The sequence below is a fragment of the Oryzias latipes genome, chromosome 10 (assembly GCF_053564925.1).
Source record: "Oryzias latipes strain Hd-rR chromosome 10, Olatipes_Hd-rR_3.1".
Classification (NCBI taxonomy): Eukaryota; Metazoa; Chordata; class Actinopteri; order Beloniformes; family Adrianichthyidae; genus Oryzias; species Oryzias latipes.
Window position 1 is genome coordinate 18,857,021 of NC_136246.1, and position 15,294 is coordinate 18,872,314.

The 15,294-nt window shown below is 41.6% G+C and overlaps 1 protein-coding gene across 1 annotated transcript in view; it reads left to right on the forward strand.

The window, feature by feature from the left end:
* Window positions 1-2,302: 2,302 nt before the first annotated feature.
* Window positions 2,303-15,294, forward strand: part of spock1 (SPARC (osteonectin), cwcv and kazal like domains proteoglycan 1) — a 140,056-nt gene continuing 127,064 nt past the window's right edge. The window contains exons 1-2 of the mRNA XM_078953592.1: window positions 2,303-2,530; window positions 2,983-3,120. Of these exons, the coding sequence (XP_078809718.1) occupies window positions 2,318-2,530; window positions 2,983-3,120 (351 nt within the window). The 5' untranslated portion in view covers window positions 2,303-2,317. The remainder of the gene's footprint in view (window positions 2,531-2,982; window positions 3,121-15,294) is intronic.

Here is a 15,294-nt window from a genome sequence, read left to right on the forward strand (position 1 = left end):
AAGTTAATGTGTTGTGTGTAAAGTTAAGGTGTTGTGTTGTGAGTTAATGTGTTGTGAGTTATTGTGTTGTGTTGTGAGTTAATGTGTTGTGTGTTAAGTTAATGTGTTGTGTGTTAAGTTAATGTGTTGTGTGTTAAGTTAATGTGTTGTGTGTAAAGTTAATGTGTTGTGTGTAAAGTTAATGTGTTGTGTGTAAAGTTAATGTGTTGTGTTGTGACCCTTCTGGGCCCCCGTAGATATGCCAAAAAATGAACAACAGTCTGTAATTGTACATAGCCATTTGAATTTTAAACCTCATTTGACAGGTTGGTAGGTGTTAATTTGATGCCCTACATATTTTATTTTTTAATTTCAAGACTTTAACTGTCCACAAACTCAAGGTAAACCGCTTCCTTCACATAACATTTGATAATGGAGGTAATGTTTTGTGGTTAGTAACTAAAGGATATGTAATAATTTCTTACTTTTCTTTCTCAATCCACGGCTCCGCTTTTTTGGGAGCATATTTGATGCAATGTCTTCTTGCAGATTTTTTTCCCTCTCTGCACATGCATCTTTGGTATCACTCTCACTTTAAAGTCTCCTTTGAGCTGAACCAAAAGTAAAAGTTCAAAAGAATTCAAACTCAAGCTTTGATAGCTAAAAAAAAGTGCCCTTTAATTCTCCATACCGGCTTCAGTCCTGAACACTAAATACATATGACGTAAATGTCAGCATGTCATTTAACTTGGGTTACATTCACTATCCAGCATCAAAATGTATTATTAGAGCCCCTAAATGTCAGACAGAAGTGTCTGGTAATCCTTTAGTTTATAAGCTGCTTACTTGACTTTTTAATTCAGCCATTTACACAGTACTTCACATTTGGTCCACAGTCCAAATTTGGCACACACACATGAGAAAAGTTCTTATGGAGAGCAAGAGTCTTGTCATGTTTGAACTGCAAAATAAAAGCTTGACATTTGAAATATTTCTGTGAATGTTAAGTTTAGAATGGATGGATGCATTTTTTTTATCTGGGAAAATCTCAGAAATCACAGTAAATGGATATTAAGAATGTTAAAATGTTAGGGAAGCACACAGTGTTTTATGACTGAATATGTCATGCATGCATGACCCGCGAAGGAGGGTCTAAGGGCAGCGGATGCCCAATTTAGTTTAGTCTGTTTACTTAAAGTTTGGTATTATCCTATCTAATTCTATGCATTTATGATCCTTTTGATTATACGTTTACTTTACAATTACCCGTACGAGGCCCATTGAGACAACTGTTGTTGTGAATTTTGGTTTACAAATAAAAATGCATTGAATTGAATTTGAAGACGTTTAATAAGACATTTTTGCTCTTAAGACCAAAATGCCACATGCACCACATGCTGTAATATTAAATATTAACTTAATTTTCCATCTTTTAGGTGGTGGGGGTTTATGTCAAATGCCAGTACTCTTTTTTCCCCGCAAAGTTTTGGTAAAGAAACTGTGTTTCTTATGGATTGGAATCATCTTTTAAATCACAATCATTTATTTGTTCATGCATGTTTGGCTTGCTGCATGTATGCACTCCATTGTGCTTGTATGCACGTGATTGGTATTTTTTTATTCTCTTCTACCAACAGTACCTCAGGCACTCAGGAAGAGGTTAACCTGTGGTCAACTTTTCTTCATATCTGTGTTCAACTTCACTGAGAAGCCAAAAAAAACTATGGCTTCACATATTGATATTTTTTAATGTCTCAGTATTTTTCTGACCCCCCAAATAAAAAGAAACATTTAACGCATGTATTTCAGGAAAAAGAGGTTGCAGAGAAAAAAGAGATTTCTATAACATTCTAAGCACAAACATATAAACAGGCACATCACATACTGACCCAAAAAGGAAAAAAAAGTCAACAGAAATGACAGATTAAAATACTACTACTACTACTACTACTACTACTACTACTACTACTACTACTACTACTACTACTACTACTACTACTACTACTACTAATAATAATAATAATAATAATAATAATAATAATAATAATAATAATAATAATAATTTAACTTTCAGTTTTAAAAAAAATAATAAACATGATATACTGAAAGGGGTTTTGTTGTTTGTAGATAGGGGTTCAATGCTGTTTGCCCTGTCCATGGTGCTGACACTCTCCTTAAACTCAGCAGCAGAGCTTAAGGAGCTACTTCAACGATTTATGCCTGTGACTAAACTGAAAAGTGTTTCTACACGCAGAACACAGCTTGTACATGGCAGCCAAATCCTGCTGGGACCCCAGTGTGAAGAAAAGAAGAAAAAAAGATCCCCAGCCTCAAATCAATGACATGGTTGGTGGCGAAAGGAGAGGGAAAGGGGGCGGTGTCTAATGACCGGAGAGGAGGAGGAGGAAGAGGAGGAGGAGAAAGCTCCTGGTTCTCTCTCTCTCGTTGCTCCGCTTTGCCGTCAGTGCTGTCGGGGCGCTACCGGGTGCCGTCGTGGACTTATTTTCTTTGTAATAGGAATTACGCACCAACGCGCGCACCAACGGTTAAGGTAAGTTGTGGATTATCGCAGCAGCTGTCGGTATTTGGCAAAGAAACATTCCATTTGGAATCAAAGTCAACTCTCTCAGACTTTAGGGTGCTGCTGTCGTTTGTGAGAGAAAGCGGCAGAAAACAGACAAAGCTCCGTGGGGACTGCAGTTGCGCCTCCGTCTGCGTTAATTGCTTTTTTTCCCCAAAATTGGTGGGAGGGAAGCTAATCGTTTGGCTGTGCCCCATCTGCTGCTGTAACAACTCTCCAGTGTTTATAATCCGATTAAAAGGAGGATCCGCAGTTTGATGTAATGATCACTTCACACGCAGTCACAGGAAGTGGCTTTACTAACTTCTTCTTCTTTTAAAGCGCTCACTTTTCCTCCACTTTGGACCAGGAGCATCCTCGCCGAGTCTTTCACCCTCAGAGTTGCTTCGATTTTCTTTTATCATCTTTCTTTTTGCTTTCAGAAAATGCTTTTCTGTCTCCTACCTGTCGTGGCTGTCTTGCTGGGAAGAGAAACAGCAGTCTCCGGTATCAGTAACGACAAATGGTTGGGCACCGGGGCTCAGTACAACAAGGACAGATCCTGGAACAGATTCAGAGATGTGAGTTGCGTTGGCACAACACAAGAGCTTACTTCCCCCTCACAAAAGAAAAAAAGAAAAAAGACAGACGAATCGCGATTACCTTCATCATTGTGCGTAAATGCGCGCGCATGTGTGTGTTTATCTGTGGAAATGTATGCGTACGAGCGCGCACGCTCCGCCCTTCACGCACTCAGCGAGCAGCTGAGCATTTGCCAGCAGGCATAATCCACCTTGTAGGAAGTCGGCAGGTTGAACCCCGGGTTTAGAGCCAGTCAGACTCCCAGACAAACAGTCAGCTGCTGCTCGTGGTGGAAAATTCTCCTGCAGCTCATTCTCACTGGCTGAGCAATTTCCCCCTCTGTATTGCCTGAGTTACCTTAGTTGTGTTGACATCAAGATATGTTTGAATTTCATTCCAGTTTACCATCAAGCATTCGTCACATCATGAGAAAAATGTTGATCATTTAGTCAGCTGATTTTCATTTCAAGAAATATAAAACATTTCTCAAGGTAATGATTCATGTATGCTCTCCTAATCTGTTGGAGATGTACATGTGCAAGAAAAGCACTTGGAAGCTTACAAATACACAATTTGTTCTTTTTAAATGCAAAATGCATTTTGGGAATTAGATTTTGTTACATTTTTGATAATCATGTTCACACTGAATGGGATCCATGCTGATTTTGAAAAAGCTGCATGTTTACTTTGTGTGTTTCATCACTTCTTTGAACGTCACTGTAAGAGGATGAAAACTGAAGACAAAGTGCTTTAGTTATTTCTGTTTTAAAACATTGCATGCTAGGTATTTTCCTCTAGAAGTGTGGTTTCAAACACAGCGTCTTGTATTGTGGAACCTTGATTTGAGTAAAGGTAATGTGTTTTTTTCTTACTCAAATATTCAGAGCTGCAGTCTCACCAGCTGCAATAAATGACATGGTTGGAAGGCAGTGTCAGTTGTTTCAAAACAGATTCACTAATTTTTAATTAACAGGCAGGGAAAAAAAAGATGACTCTGAGGTTCTGGGCTGTTTTAAAATGCTGGAAAGTTATTTTCATTACATGTAATTAACTCGGATTTCTTATCGCAGCTGGGATTCATAAACATAAAGACAACTGTCAGATGTGATCTTACAAATGTCCCGTTGGAAAGCCTGTGCTGGGATTTCCATGGGACATTTGTTTATTTACAAGGCTTTGCTGCCTGAGGGCATGCATGCATATCTTTCCCGTCTCACACTGTTTTTAGTCTTTGCTTTGGTTCATGTCTGTAAGTTCATGTCTGTAAGCTATCCTTTTAACTTCTTCAGATTTAAAAAAAATCTTTATACACATATATTAGCAAGCTGTTGATATTTGGAAGATGTCATTTTTGTTATCTTTATTGTTTTGTTTCTGACGTTTTTTTTAGCCTTTACTTTATAAAAAGCTCAGTTCTGAGTTTCTGTACTTTGTCCCATCTTTATAAACAAGCTAGTTTTGAGCTGCAATTGGCTTTGTAAATGTAAAAGAATTTTCTTTTTTCAATTTAATTTTAATTGTGAATGACACTGATGGTGTAATAATGAAACTGTTGAGCCTCCAGCTCTTTTTCTTGGTCAAAAGTTGTATTGTAAATCTTTAATTTTTCAGTAAGGCTTCTGATGGTGCATGTTTCCACATCAGCACATATCTGCCATGTCCTGTGGGACTTGTGAAAGTGTTTGGTGTTCTCCTAGGTTATCTGAGATAATTAGCAAACTAAACACATTTTGCATCCATGTGAACTGCTTTGATGCATGTTGTACAGATTCAAAACACAAATCACTAAGAAGAAATAGTCAATGCGTTTAAGGATAGCCGGCCACAACAGTGCGCACTCAGCGAGAGCTCTGCAACACCGAGTGTGTGTTTACAGTATATGTTGTTTTTTCATTAAGCTTCTCTGTAGCCATGTGTGCGAATAAAACTGGTTGATAGCAACCTGTCAACGGAGGACAGAGGAGGAAGAAAGAGAAGTGAACTTGTGCAGAGGATGCCAAATAGGGGTGTGTAAAGGACTGGCGTTTTTGTTTATCCCTCCCATTTCTCTTTGTCTTCTTGGTTTAACTCTTCCCATCAGAGGTGATAGCAGCAAACCAACTTTTTTTCTTTAATTCTGTTTTTATTCTCAACAGAAATGCCCTCTAATTTGTTTGAACAACTTTGAACCTGTCCATAAAAGTCCTACTTCAATCAGCTTTTGATCTATTTTAAAAGCATTTCCAATGGTCTTTTAATTATAATTATGCCATTTTTAGGCTAAATTTAAAAAAAAAAAGTGTCATTTTCTAGGACATAGTTTCTGCAGAGCGGCTGTAGTTCATTAGAAATTATCCTCTTAGTTGTGGGCGGAACTGTTGGTGCACAGTAAGCCTACGGCCACTTCACATCACCTGTCTGTTTACACTCTCTCCCACTAGCTTACAGCCCCATATAACCCCAACCAAAAATTAAAGCTACAAGTAGCATTTAGCGGGCCCGAGCACGTGCGACCGCCTGGCACGAGCGACCGCCCCGTGAGCAACGCCCTGCTCGAGCCATTCTCGTCGTTTTTTCTTGTCCATTCTGGAGCTCCAAGCTATTGTTAATACGACAGCAGCCTGGGGGGGGGGGGGGGGGGGGGCTGTAATCTGTTGCCTTAAGGGACAAAGACTTTTGCATATAGCATGAAAAAAATTCAAGCAATGATGATAATTGCTATCACTGTCCCTAAGGATGAGAACAATAGAACTCATTCAATTTCCACTACAATGTCTAGATGAGTGTCAGCTATGTCTGATAACTTGGCCAATTAGCTGGACCGGGATCTTGCAAAGTGCAGGTGGTTAACGTCCAGTGTGATGAGTCTGTGGACGGCAACAGTACAGCATAGCTTTTGGTTTCCACAAGAGAAGAACTCCTGACACATCTGCCCTAACAGACAACTACAAGAGGAGTTGAAATGTATAACACGGTGAAGGAGTTTTTGTGCAGAAAAAGGTACAATTAGAAAAGCTGGTAGCAGTGACTGCAGATGGGACTCCTGCTATGATCAATAGACAAACAGGTTTCATCACTCACTGTAAAGCTGACCCAGACTTTCCAAAATGTCTGCATTACTGCTGCGTCATTCACCAGCAGGCCTTATGTGCAGAAGTGATTGGCTCTGGACATATAATGACTCTTATTCTGAAAATCGTAAACAACCTCAGCTGCAAAGCTAAACAGCACAGGATTTTTAAGGTGCTATTGGTGGAGATGTCTGTTGAATATGGTGAATATGAACATTGTGAATCTGAACTTGCATTCTTGACTGACATTACTGGAAAACTAAACCACTTGATCTGCGAGCTGCAAGACAATGGCAAAACTATTTTTTTTTGACCAGCCTGCCTGAGCCAGTGTTTTTCTTGTGGGGATCTTTTCTGCCAGGGCTTGTCAGCTTGGTCAGTGGATGTTGCTGCAGTTGTCTCCCTTGCTGGGACAGCTGGAGTTAAACACAGCAGCTCACGGCTCTGAAGTGGACCCCGTTGCTGTCCCAGTCTGGATGGGCACTGTGGCGATGTTCCAATGGCCAGGCTGGCTCCTGGTATAAAGAGATTCCCAAATACCATTTCCTAACCGCAGAGCCAAGGATGTGTTTACATGTTTAGGTCAAAAATGTGATGGACAGCTTCATGTTGTCTAAACATGCCACCCTGTTATTAATCCAGTTGATATGGTTCTCCATCTGTGTCTAGGTGATAGAAAAGCATTTTTTTTTATATTTAGAGCTCTAAGCAAACAAACAGTTGTCTATATAAAAGAGCTTTTACAATTGTGCACTTTTAGCAGGTCTCTGAGTTCATGTGACCAATGTATGGTGGATTTTCACAGACCTTGTTTAAAACTGAAGGTGAGAGAGACTTAGAGAAATGGCTTCATTGTTCTGGAGTTCTTTGTTTCATCCACAGAAGTGTAGAATTGGTGATTGATTTTGAAAAGCTGCTGAAAAAAGTATCTTTTTCAAATTGCAATTTCTAACTTGGGTTTTACATTTTGTGTTCCATTTTTTGTGCTTTAATTGGGAAGCATTTGTTATTTGTTTGGTGTTTTTAAGGTTCTGCAAATATACACATCATTTTTTAGAGACATTTGTTATCAGTTGTGTTTGTTGATTTGTAGTTTAATTTCATTGGATGTATATATGTCGTGTGGGGGGGAGGCTCGAGAGCAGGTAGGACCCAGGCGCAGAGACGGGAGGCAAACGGGTTCAGGGCAAGTGGGTTTATTTAACTAACAAAAAGCGCTGCAGAGCAGGATGACAAAACTAAAAACAAAAACTTACTGTGGCTTGGCAAGGGACATGGACGCCAGACAAGAAGACGTGATCAACATGAGCAGAAGTTAATGGACCAGCACAGGAGGAAGGCAGAGACAAGACTTATATACAGACAGGGCAGACAAGACACAGGTGAACACGATTAGGGCAGATGGGGACCAAAGGAAGTAAAACTCAAGAAACATGACAAGACAGGAAACCTTTCAAAATAAAACAGGAAACAGAACCAAACAAGACAGAACAAGAACTAAAGCGAAAAAAAAGACAACAAACTGAAACCATGACAATAGAAAGGAAAAGAAGTTCAAACATTGATTATAAAAAAGGATATAAGAGATAAAAAAAGAAAAAGGAAAAGAAAAAAAATAAAATATTGATTTAATTGCATTTTGAATGAATAAAAAACAATGATTAATAGAATCAGAATCAGAATCAGGAATCAGAAAAAGTTTTATTGCCAGGTTCAGTAGAGCGCACTTTACAAAACGAGGAATTTGACTTGGTGTATAGTGCAATTAAGAATAAGTTAAAAATTAAGTTAACAACAACAACACACTATATACAGTAGAGTAAGGTGAATTAAAGTGGGAGCACAGATGGGCTGGGATGGTGGGGCCTGTAAGTGGCACCGACAGTCCTTTGGTGGGTGGGTGGGGGGGGGGGGGTCACCTGGGGGAGTTGGGGTTCTGTTCAGCAGGCTGGCTGCAGTGGGGAAGAAGCTGTTCTTGTGGCGCGAGGTCCTGGTCCTGATGGACCGGAGCCTCTTGCCAGAAGGGAGGGGCCGAAAGAGATTATGTCCTGGATGAGAGGGGTTGGCTACAATCCTGGCTGCCCGCCTCCAGGTCCTGGAGATGTGCAGCTCCTGGAGAGACGGGAGGTGGCAGCCGATCACCTTCTCTGCTGAGTGGATGACGCGTTGCAGCTTGGCCTTGTCTCTGGCCGTGGCCGCAGCGAACCAGACTGTGATGGAGGACGTGAGGGTGGATTCGATGATGGCGGTGTAAAAGTCTACCAGCATCTTTTCAGGGAGGTGAAACTTCTTCAGCTGCCTCAGGAAGTACATCCTCTGCTGGACCTTCTTAGTGATGGAGCTGATGTTCTGCTCCCACTTGAGGTCCTGGCTGATGATGGTTCCCAGGAAGCAGAAGGACTCCACAGAGGTCACCGGGGAGTCACAGAGGATGACAGGGGGGAGGGGGGCTGGGGCCTTCCTGAAGTCCACTGTCATCTCCACTGTCTTCAGAGCATTAAGCTCCAGGTTGTTAGCGCTGCACTATGACACCAGCCTGGCTATTTCACTCCTGTAGGCCGACTCATCTCCGTCAGAGATGAGGCCGATGAGTGTGGTGTCGTCAGCAAACTTCAGGAGTTTGACAGACAGGTGACCAGCTGTGCAGCTGTTTGTGTACAGGGAGAGTAACAGGGGTGAAAGGACACAGCCCTGGGGGGATCCGGTGCTTGTGGTCCGAGTATCTGAGACGAGCTTCCCCAGCCTCACATACTGCTGTCTGTCCGTCAGGAAGTCTGTGATCCACCTGCAGGTGGAGTCAGGCACATTCATCTTGGAGAGTTTTTAATACTAAAGATGTATGAAAGACATACCGAAAAAATATGTCTTTCAGTGTTTAACTGGCTGTCTTTGGATTATGCATGCCTGAGTAATGGCCATTCTTACTTCTCATCTCTCTGTTCACTGCTTGCTAATTTACATAGCAGGGGTCCCAGCAGGAGGGGGCGGGGTTGTAACACGACTCCTTCAGCAGAGCCAGGCTGAGAGAGGCTTTGACATGTAAGATGTTAGATGTTAGAATGCCAGATGTTAGAATGACCAGTTCATTTTATATCTATGAAAATATTCAGGTAGCTATGGGACATGTTTAGCTATAGGTCTGTGAAAATTGGTGTCGATTGTTGAAACATAAGTTACCATAAAAAAATGTTTGTTTGGAGTCTAGACAGATTTAACACAGGTTTTTGGATGAAAAAGGATTTTTTATAAATCATCTGTTACACTTTTAAGTCTGAAAAAAATATGGAAGGCAGCAAACACAGATCCCTACCGTTTTTAATTTTTTTGTGCTGATATTTGAAAGATAAGTTATGCAAAAAAATAGGTGTTTGCAGTTTTGCCTAAAAAGACGTTTTCGGACCTTTTTGGATGAAATGTTGAATAAAAGTTCACCTGTAACTTCAATAATTCTGAATTTTTTTAGGAAGCAGTAGCACATAAATGCCTATGAAAGTTGAATTCTTGGTGCTGATAACCTAAACATAATTTATGCTAAAAATCTTTGTTCAGTCCAAAATTTCATTAAAAAAATCAAGTGATGAAGTTTCTCGTAGACCCTATAGTGTTACATATCAAAGCTGGAGGTTATTAAAGGCATCTAATTCTGAAATCTCAGCTTCCTGAGACAAACGGCTGATTTATAATAAATTTCTATTATTTGGGTGCACATAATCGACCACTTCCTGTTACGCAGGCACCGTCAGGTGTACACCCATGAAACTTTACATGATGAGAGAAGACCCTTCTGAGTATCTCCAGTTTTAATTTCATGCACATCGGACAAAGCAAAGAGAAAATACAGGGCAGAATGTGCCCCATGCAATAACTAGGTGGCGCTATAGAGCTCGTCCAAGATTGTCATATCCATGGGTTCAGAATAGAAGCTTCATCATATCCATTGAATTTCAGTGAGATTGGACAAGGAATGTGCACGTGAGAGCAACTTTTGTGTGCATAGCGAGATGCCCAACTTTGCCGCTCTGTCACGACCACACCCCCGCATTGAAAGTTATGGTTTTTTGTCAGAGTAAACTTCAATGGCTTTTCAACAGGTGGACGTCATTTTGAGGTGTGTCGGCTCATCCTACTCGGAGTAGTGATGCTCCAAGTAAAACATGTCATTTCCTCTTGCCAGCAGGTGGCGCTACACTTTTTCCAGATTTTTTCACTGCAGATGTGTTCAGAGTCAGACTACAATCATGCATATCAATTTTGGATCAGATTGGATTTTGCATGGCTGAGTAATGGCCATTTTTCTTTTCATGGCGTGTTTTCGAAACGACCTCCAATTTTGACGCGCCGCCATGGTCACAAACATCCATAAAAACTTAAAAGCTTCGCAATTTAACATCGGACATGTGTCTAGTTTACACAACCAAAGTTTGAAGTCATTACTCCAAAATCTCTAGGAGGAGTTCGTTCTAGAGCGAGGCCTGCAAATGTCCAAAATGAAGCAAAAATGACATATTGACCTCAATATATCAGACTTCCTGTGCGAGTGACAGGTGGGTCCTTTCAGACTTTTTTGTAAGTCTCCATCTGAAGAACATGCCCTGTAAAAATCAAGCTTGTACGTTAAAGCGTATGCGGGGCGTCGGGACAAAAGTCACTGTAGGTGGCGCTATCGAGCCGTTTTTGTGCGCCCATGCCAATCTCCTATAAAATACGAAATTTTTCGCGACTCCTGATGTGTGTGCCAAATTTGGTGAGTTTTGGGGTATGTTAAAGGCCTCAAAAAGGCGACTCTTCCGGTAGAATAATAATAATAATAATAATTAAAGCTACAAGTAGCATTTAGCGGGCCCGAGCACGTGCGACCGCATGGCACGAGCGACCGCCCCGTGAGCAACGCCCTGCTCGAGCCATTCTCGTCGTTTTTTCTTGTCCATTCTGGAGCTCCAAGCTATTGTTAATACGACAGCAGCCTGGGGGGGGGGGGGGGGGCTGTAATCTGTTGCCTTAAGGGACAAAGACTTTTGCATATAGCATGAAAAAAATTCAAGCAATGATGATAATTGCTATCACTGTCCCTAAGGATGAGAACAATAGAACTCATTCAATTTCCACTACAATGTCTAGATGAGTGTCAGCTATGTCTGATAACTTGGCCAATTAGCTGGACCGGGATCTTGCAAAGTGCAGGTGGTTAACGTCCAGTGTGATGAGTCTGTGGACGGCAACAGTACAGCATAGCTTTTGGTTTCCACAAGAGAAGAACTCCTGACACATCTGCCCTAACAGACAACTACAAGAGGAGTTGAAATGTATAACACGGTGAAGGAGTTTTTGTGCAGAAAAAGGTACAATTAGAAAAGCTGGTAGCAGTGACTGCAGATGGGACTCCTGCTATGATCAATAGACAAACAGGTTTCATCACTCACTGTAAAGCTGACCCAGACTTTCCAAAATGTCTGCATTACTGCTGCGTCATTCACCAGCAGGCCTTATGTGCAGAAGTGATTGGCTCTGGACATATAATGACTCTTATTCTGAAAATCGTAAACAACCTCAGCTGGAAAGCTAAACAGCACAGGATTTTTAAGGTGCTATTGGAGGAGATGTCTGTTGAATATGGTGAATATGAACATTGTGAATCTGAACTTGCATTCTTGACTGACATTACTGGAAAACTAAACCACTTGATCTGCGAGCTGCAAGACAATGGCAAAACTATTTTTTTTGACCAGCCTGCCTGAGCCAGTGTTTTTCTTGTGGGGATCTTTTCTGCCAGGGCTTGTCAGCTTGGTCAGTGGATGTTGCTGCAGTTGTCTACCTTGCTGGGACAGCTGGAGTTAAACACAGCAGCTCACGGCTCTGAAGTGGACCCCGTTGCTGTCCCAGTCTGGATGGGCACTGTGGCGATGTTCCAATGGCCAGGCTGGCTCCTGGTATAAAGAGATTCCCAAATACCATTTCCTAACCGCAGAGCCAAGGATGTGTTTACATGTTTAGGTCAAAAATGTGATGGACAGCTTCATGTTGTCTAAACATGCCACCCTGTTATTAATCCAGTTGATATGGTTCTCCATCTGTGTCTAGGTGATAGAAAAGCATTTTTTTTATATTTAGAGCTCTAAGCAAACAAACAGTTGTCTATATAAAAGAGCTTTTACAATTGTGCACTTTTAGCAGGTCTCTGAGTTCATGTGACCAATGTATGGTGGATTTTCACAGACCTTGTTTAAAACTGAAGGTGAGAGAGACTTAGAGAAATGGCTTCATTGTTCTGGAGTTCTTTGTTTCATCCACAGAAGAGTAGAATTGGTGATTGATTTTGAAAAGCTGCTGAAAAAAGTATCTTTTTCAAATTGCAATTTCTAACTTGGGTTTTACATTTTGTGTTCCATTTTTTGTGCTTTAATTGGGAAGCATTTGTTATTTGTTTGGTGTTTTTAAGGTTCTGCAAATATACACATCATTTTTTAGAGACATTTGTTATCAGTTGTGTTTGTTGATTTGTAGTTTAATTTCATTGGATGTATAGATGTCGTGTGGGGGGGAGGCTCGAGAGCAGGTAGGACCCAGGCGCAGAGACGGGAGGCAAACGGGTTCAGGGCAAGTGGGTTTATTTAACTAACAAAAAGCGCTGCAGAGCAGGATGACAAAACTAAAAACAAAAACTTACTGTGGCATGGCAAGGGACATGGACGCCAGACAAGAAGACGTGATCAACATGAGCAGAAGTTAATGGACCAGCACAGGAGGAAGGCAGAGACAAGACTTATATACAGACAGGGCAGACAAGACACAGGTGAACACGATTAGGGCAGATGGGGACCAAAGGAAGTAAAACTCAAGAAACATGACAAGACAGGAAACCTTTCAAAATAAAACAGGAAACAGAACCAAACAAGACAGAACAAGAACTAAAGCGAAAAACAAGACAACAAACTGAAACCATGACAATAGAAAGGAAAAGAAGTTCAAACATTGATTATAAAAAAGGATATAAGAGATAAAAAAAAAAGAAAAAGGAAAAAGATAAAATATTGATTTAATTGCATTTTGAATGAATAAAAAACAATGATTAATAGAATCAGAATCAGAATCAGGAATCAGAAAAAGTTTTATTGCCAGGTTCAGTAGAGCGCACTTTACAAAACGAGGAATTTGACTTGGTGTATAGTGCAATTAAGAATAAGTTAAAAATTAAGTTAACAACAACAACACACTATATACAGTAGAGTAAGGTGAATTAAAGTGGGAGCACAGATGGGCTGGGATGGTGGGGCCTGTAAGTGGCACCGACAGTCCTTTGGTGGGCGGGGGGGGAGGGGGGGGTCACCTGGGGGAGTTGGGGTTCTGTTCAGCAGGCTGGCTGCAGTGGGGAAGAAGCTGTTCTTGTGGCGCGAGGTCCTGGTCCTTATGGACCGGAGCCTCTTGCCAGAAGGGAGGGGCCGAAAGAGATTATGTCCTGGATGAGAGGGGTTGGCTACAATCCTGGCTGCCCGCCTCCAGGTCCTGGAGATGTGCAGCTCCTGGAGAGACGGGAGGTGGCAGCCGATCACCTTCTCTGCTGAGTGGATGACGCGTTGCAGCTTGGCCTTGTCTCTGGCCGTGGCCGCAGCGAACCAGACTGTGATGGAGGACGTGAGGGTGGATTCGATGATGGCGGTGTAAAAGTCTACCAGCATCTTTTCAGGGAGGTGAAACTTCTTCAGCTGCCTCAGGAAGTACATCCTCTGCTGGACCTTCTTAGTGATGGAGCTGATGTTCTGCTCCCACTTGAGGTCCTGGCTGATGATGGTTCCCAGGAAGCAGAAGGACTCCACAGAGGTCACCGGGGAGTCACAGAGGATGACAGGGGGGAGGGGGGCTGGGGCCTTCCTGAAGTCCACTGTCATCTCCACTGTCTTCAGAGCATTAAGCTCCAGGTTGTTAGCGCTGCACTATGACACCAGCCTGGCTATTTCACTCCTGTAGGCCGACTCATCTCCGTCAGAGATGAGGCCGATGAGTGTGGTGTCGTCAGCCAACTTCAGGAGTTTGACAGACAGGTGACCAGCTGTGCAGCTGTTTGTGTACAGGGAGAGTAACAGGGGTGAAAGGACACAGCCCTGGGGGGATCCGGTGCTTGTGGTCCGAGTATCTGAGACGAGCTTCCCCAGCCTCACATACTGCTGTCTGTCCGTCAGGAAGTCTGTGATCCACCTGCAGGTGGAGTCAGGCACATTCATCTTGGAGAGTTTTTAATACTAAAGATGTATGAAAGACATACCGAAAAAATATGTCTTTCAGTGTTTAACTGGCTGTCTTTGGATTATGCATGCCTGAATAATGGCCATTCTTACTCCTCATCTCTCTGTTCACTGCTTGCTAATTTACATAGCAGGGGTCCCAGCAGGAGGGGGCGGGGTTGTAACACGACTCCTTCAGCAGAGCCAGGCTGAGAGAGGCTTTGACATGTAAGATGTTAGATGTTAGAATGCCAGATGTTAGAATGACCAGTTCATTTTATATCTATGAAAATATTCAGGGAGCTATGGGACATGTTCAGCTTTAGGTCTGTGAAAATTGGTGTCGATTGTTGAAACATAAGTTACCATAAAAAAATGTTTGTTTGGAGTCTAGACAGATTTAACACAGGTTTTTGGATGAAAAGGATTTTTTATAAATCATCTGTTACACTTTTAAGTCTGAAAAAAATATGGAAGGCAGCAAACACAGATCCCTACCGTTTTTAATTTTGTTGTGCTGATATTTGAAAGATAAGTTATGCAAAAAAATAGGTGTTTGCAGTTTTGCCTAAAAAGACGTTTTCGGACCTTTTTGGATGTAATGCTCTCTAAGATGTCACCTGTAACTTCAATCATTCTGAATTTTTTTAGGAAGCAGTAGCACATAAATGCCTATGAAAGTTGAATTCTTGGTGCTGATAACCTAAACAGAATTTATGCTAAAAATCTTTGTTCAGTCCAAAATTTCATTAAAAAAATCAAGTGATGAAGTTTCTCGTAGACCCTATAGTGTTACATATCAAAGCTGGAGGTTATTAAAGGCATCTAATTCTGAAATCTCAGCTTCCTGAGACAAACGGCTGATTTATAATAAATTTCTATTATTTGGGTGCACATAATCGACCAC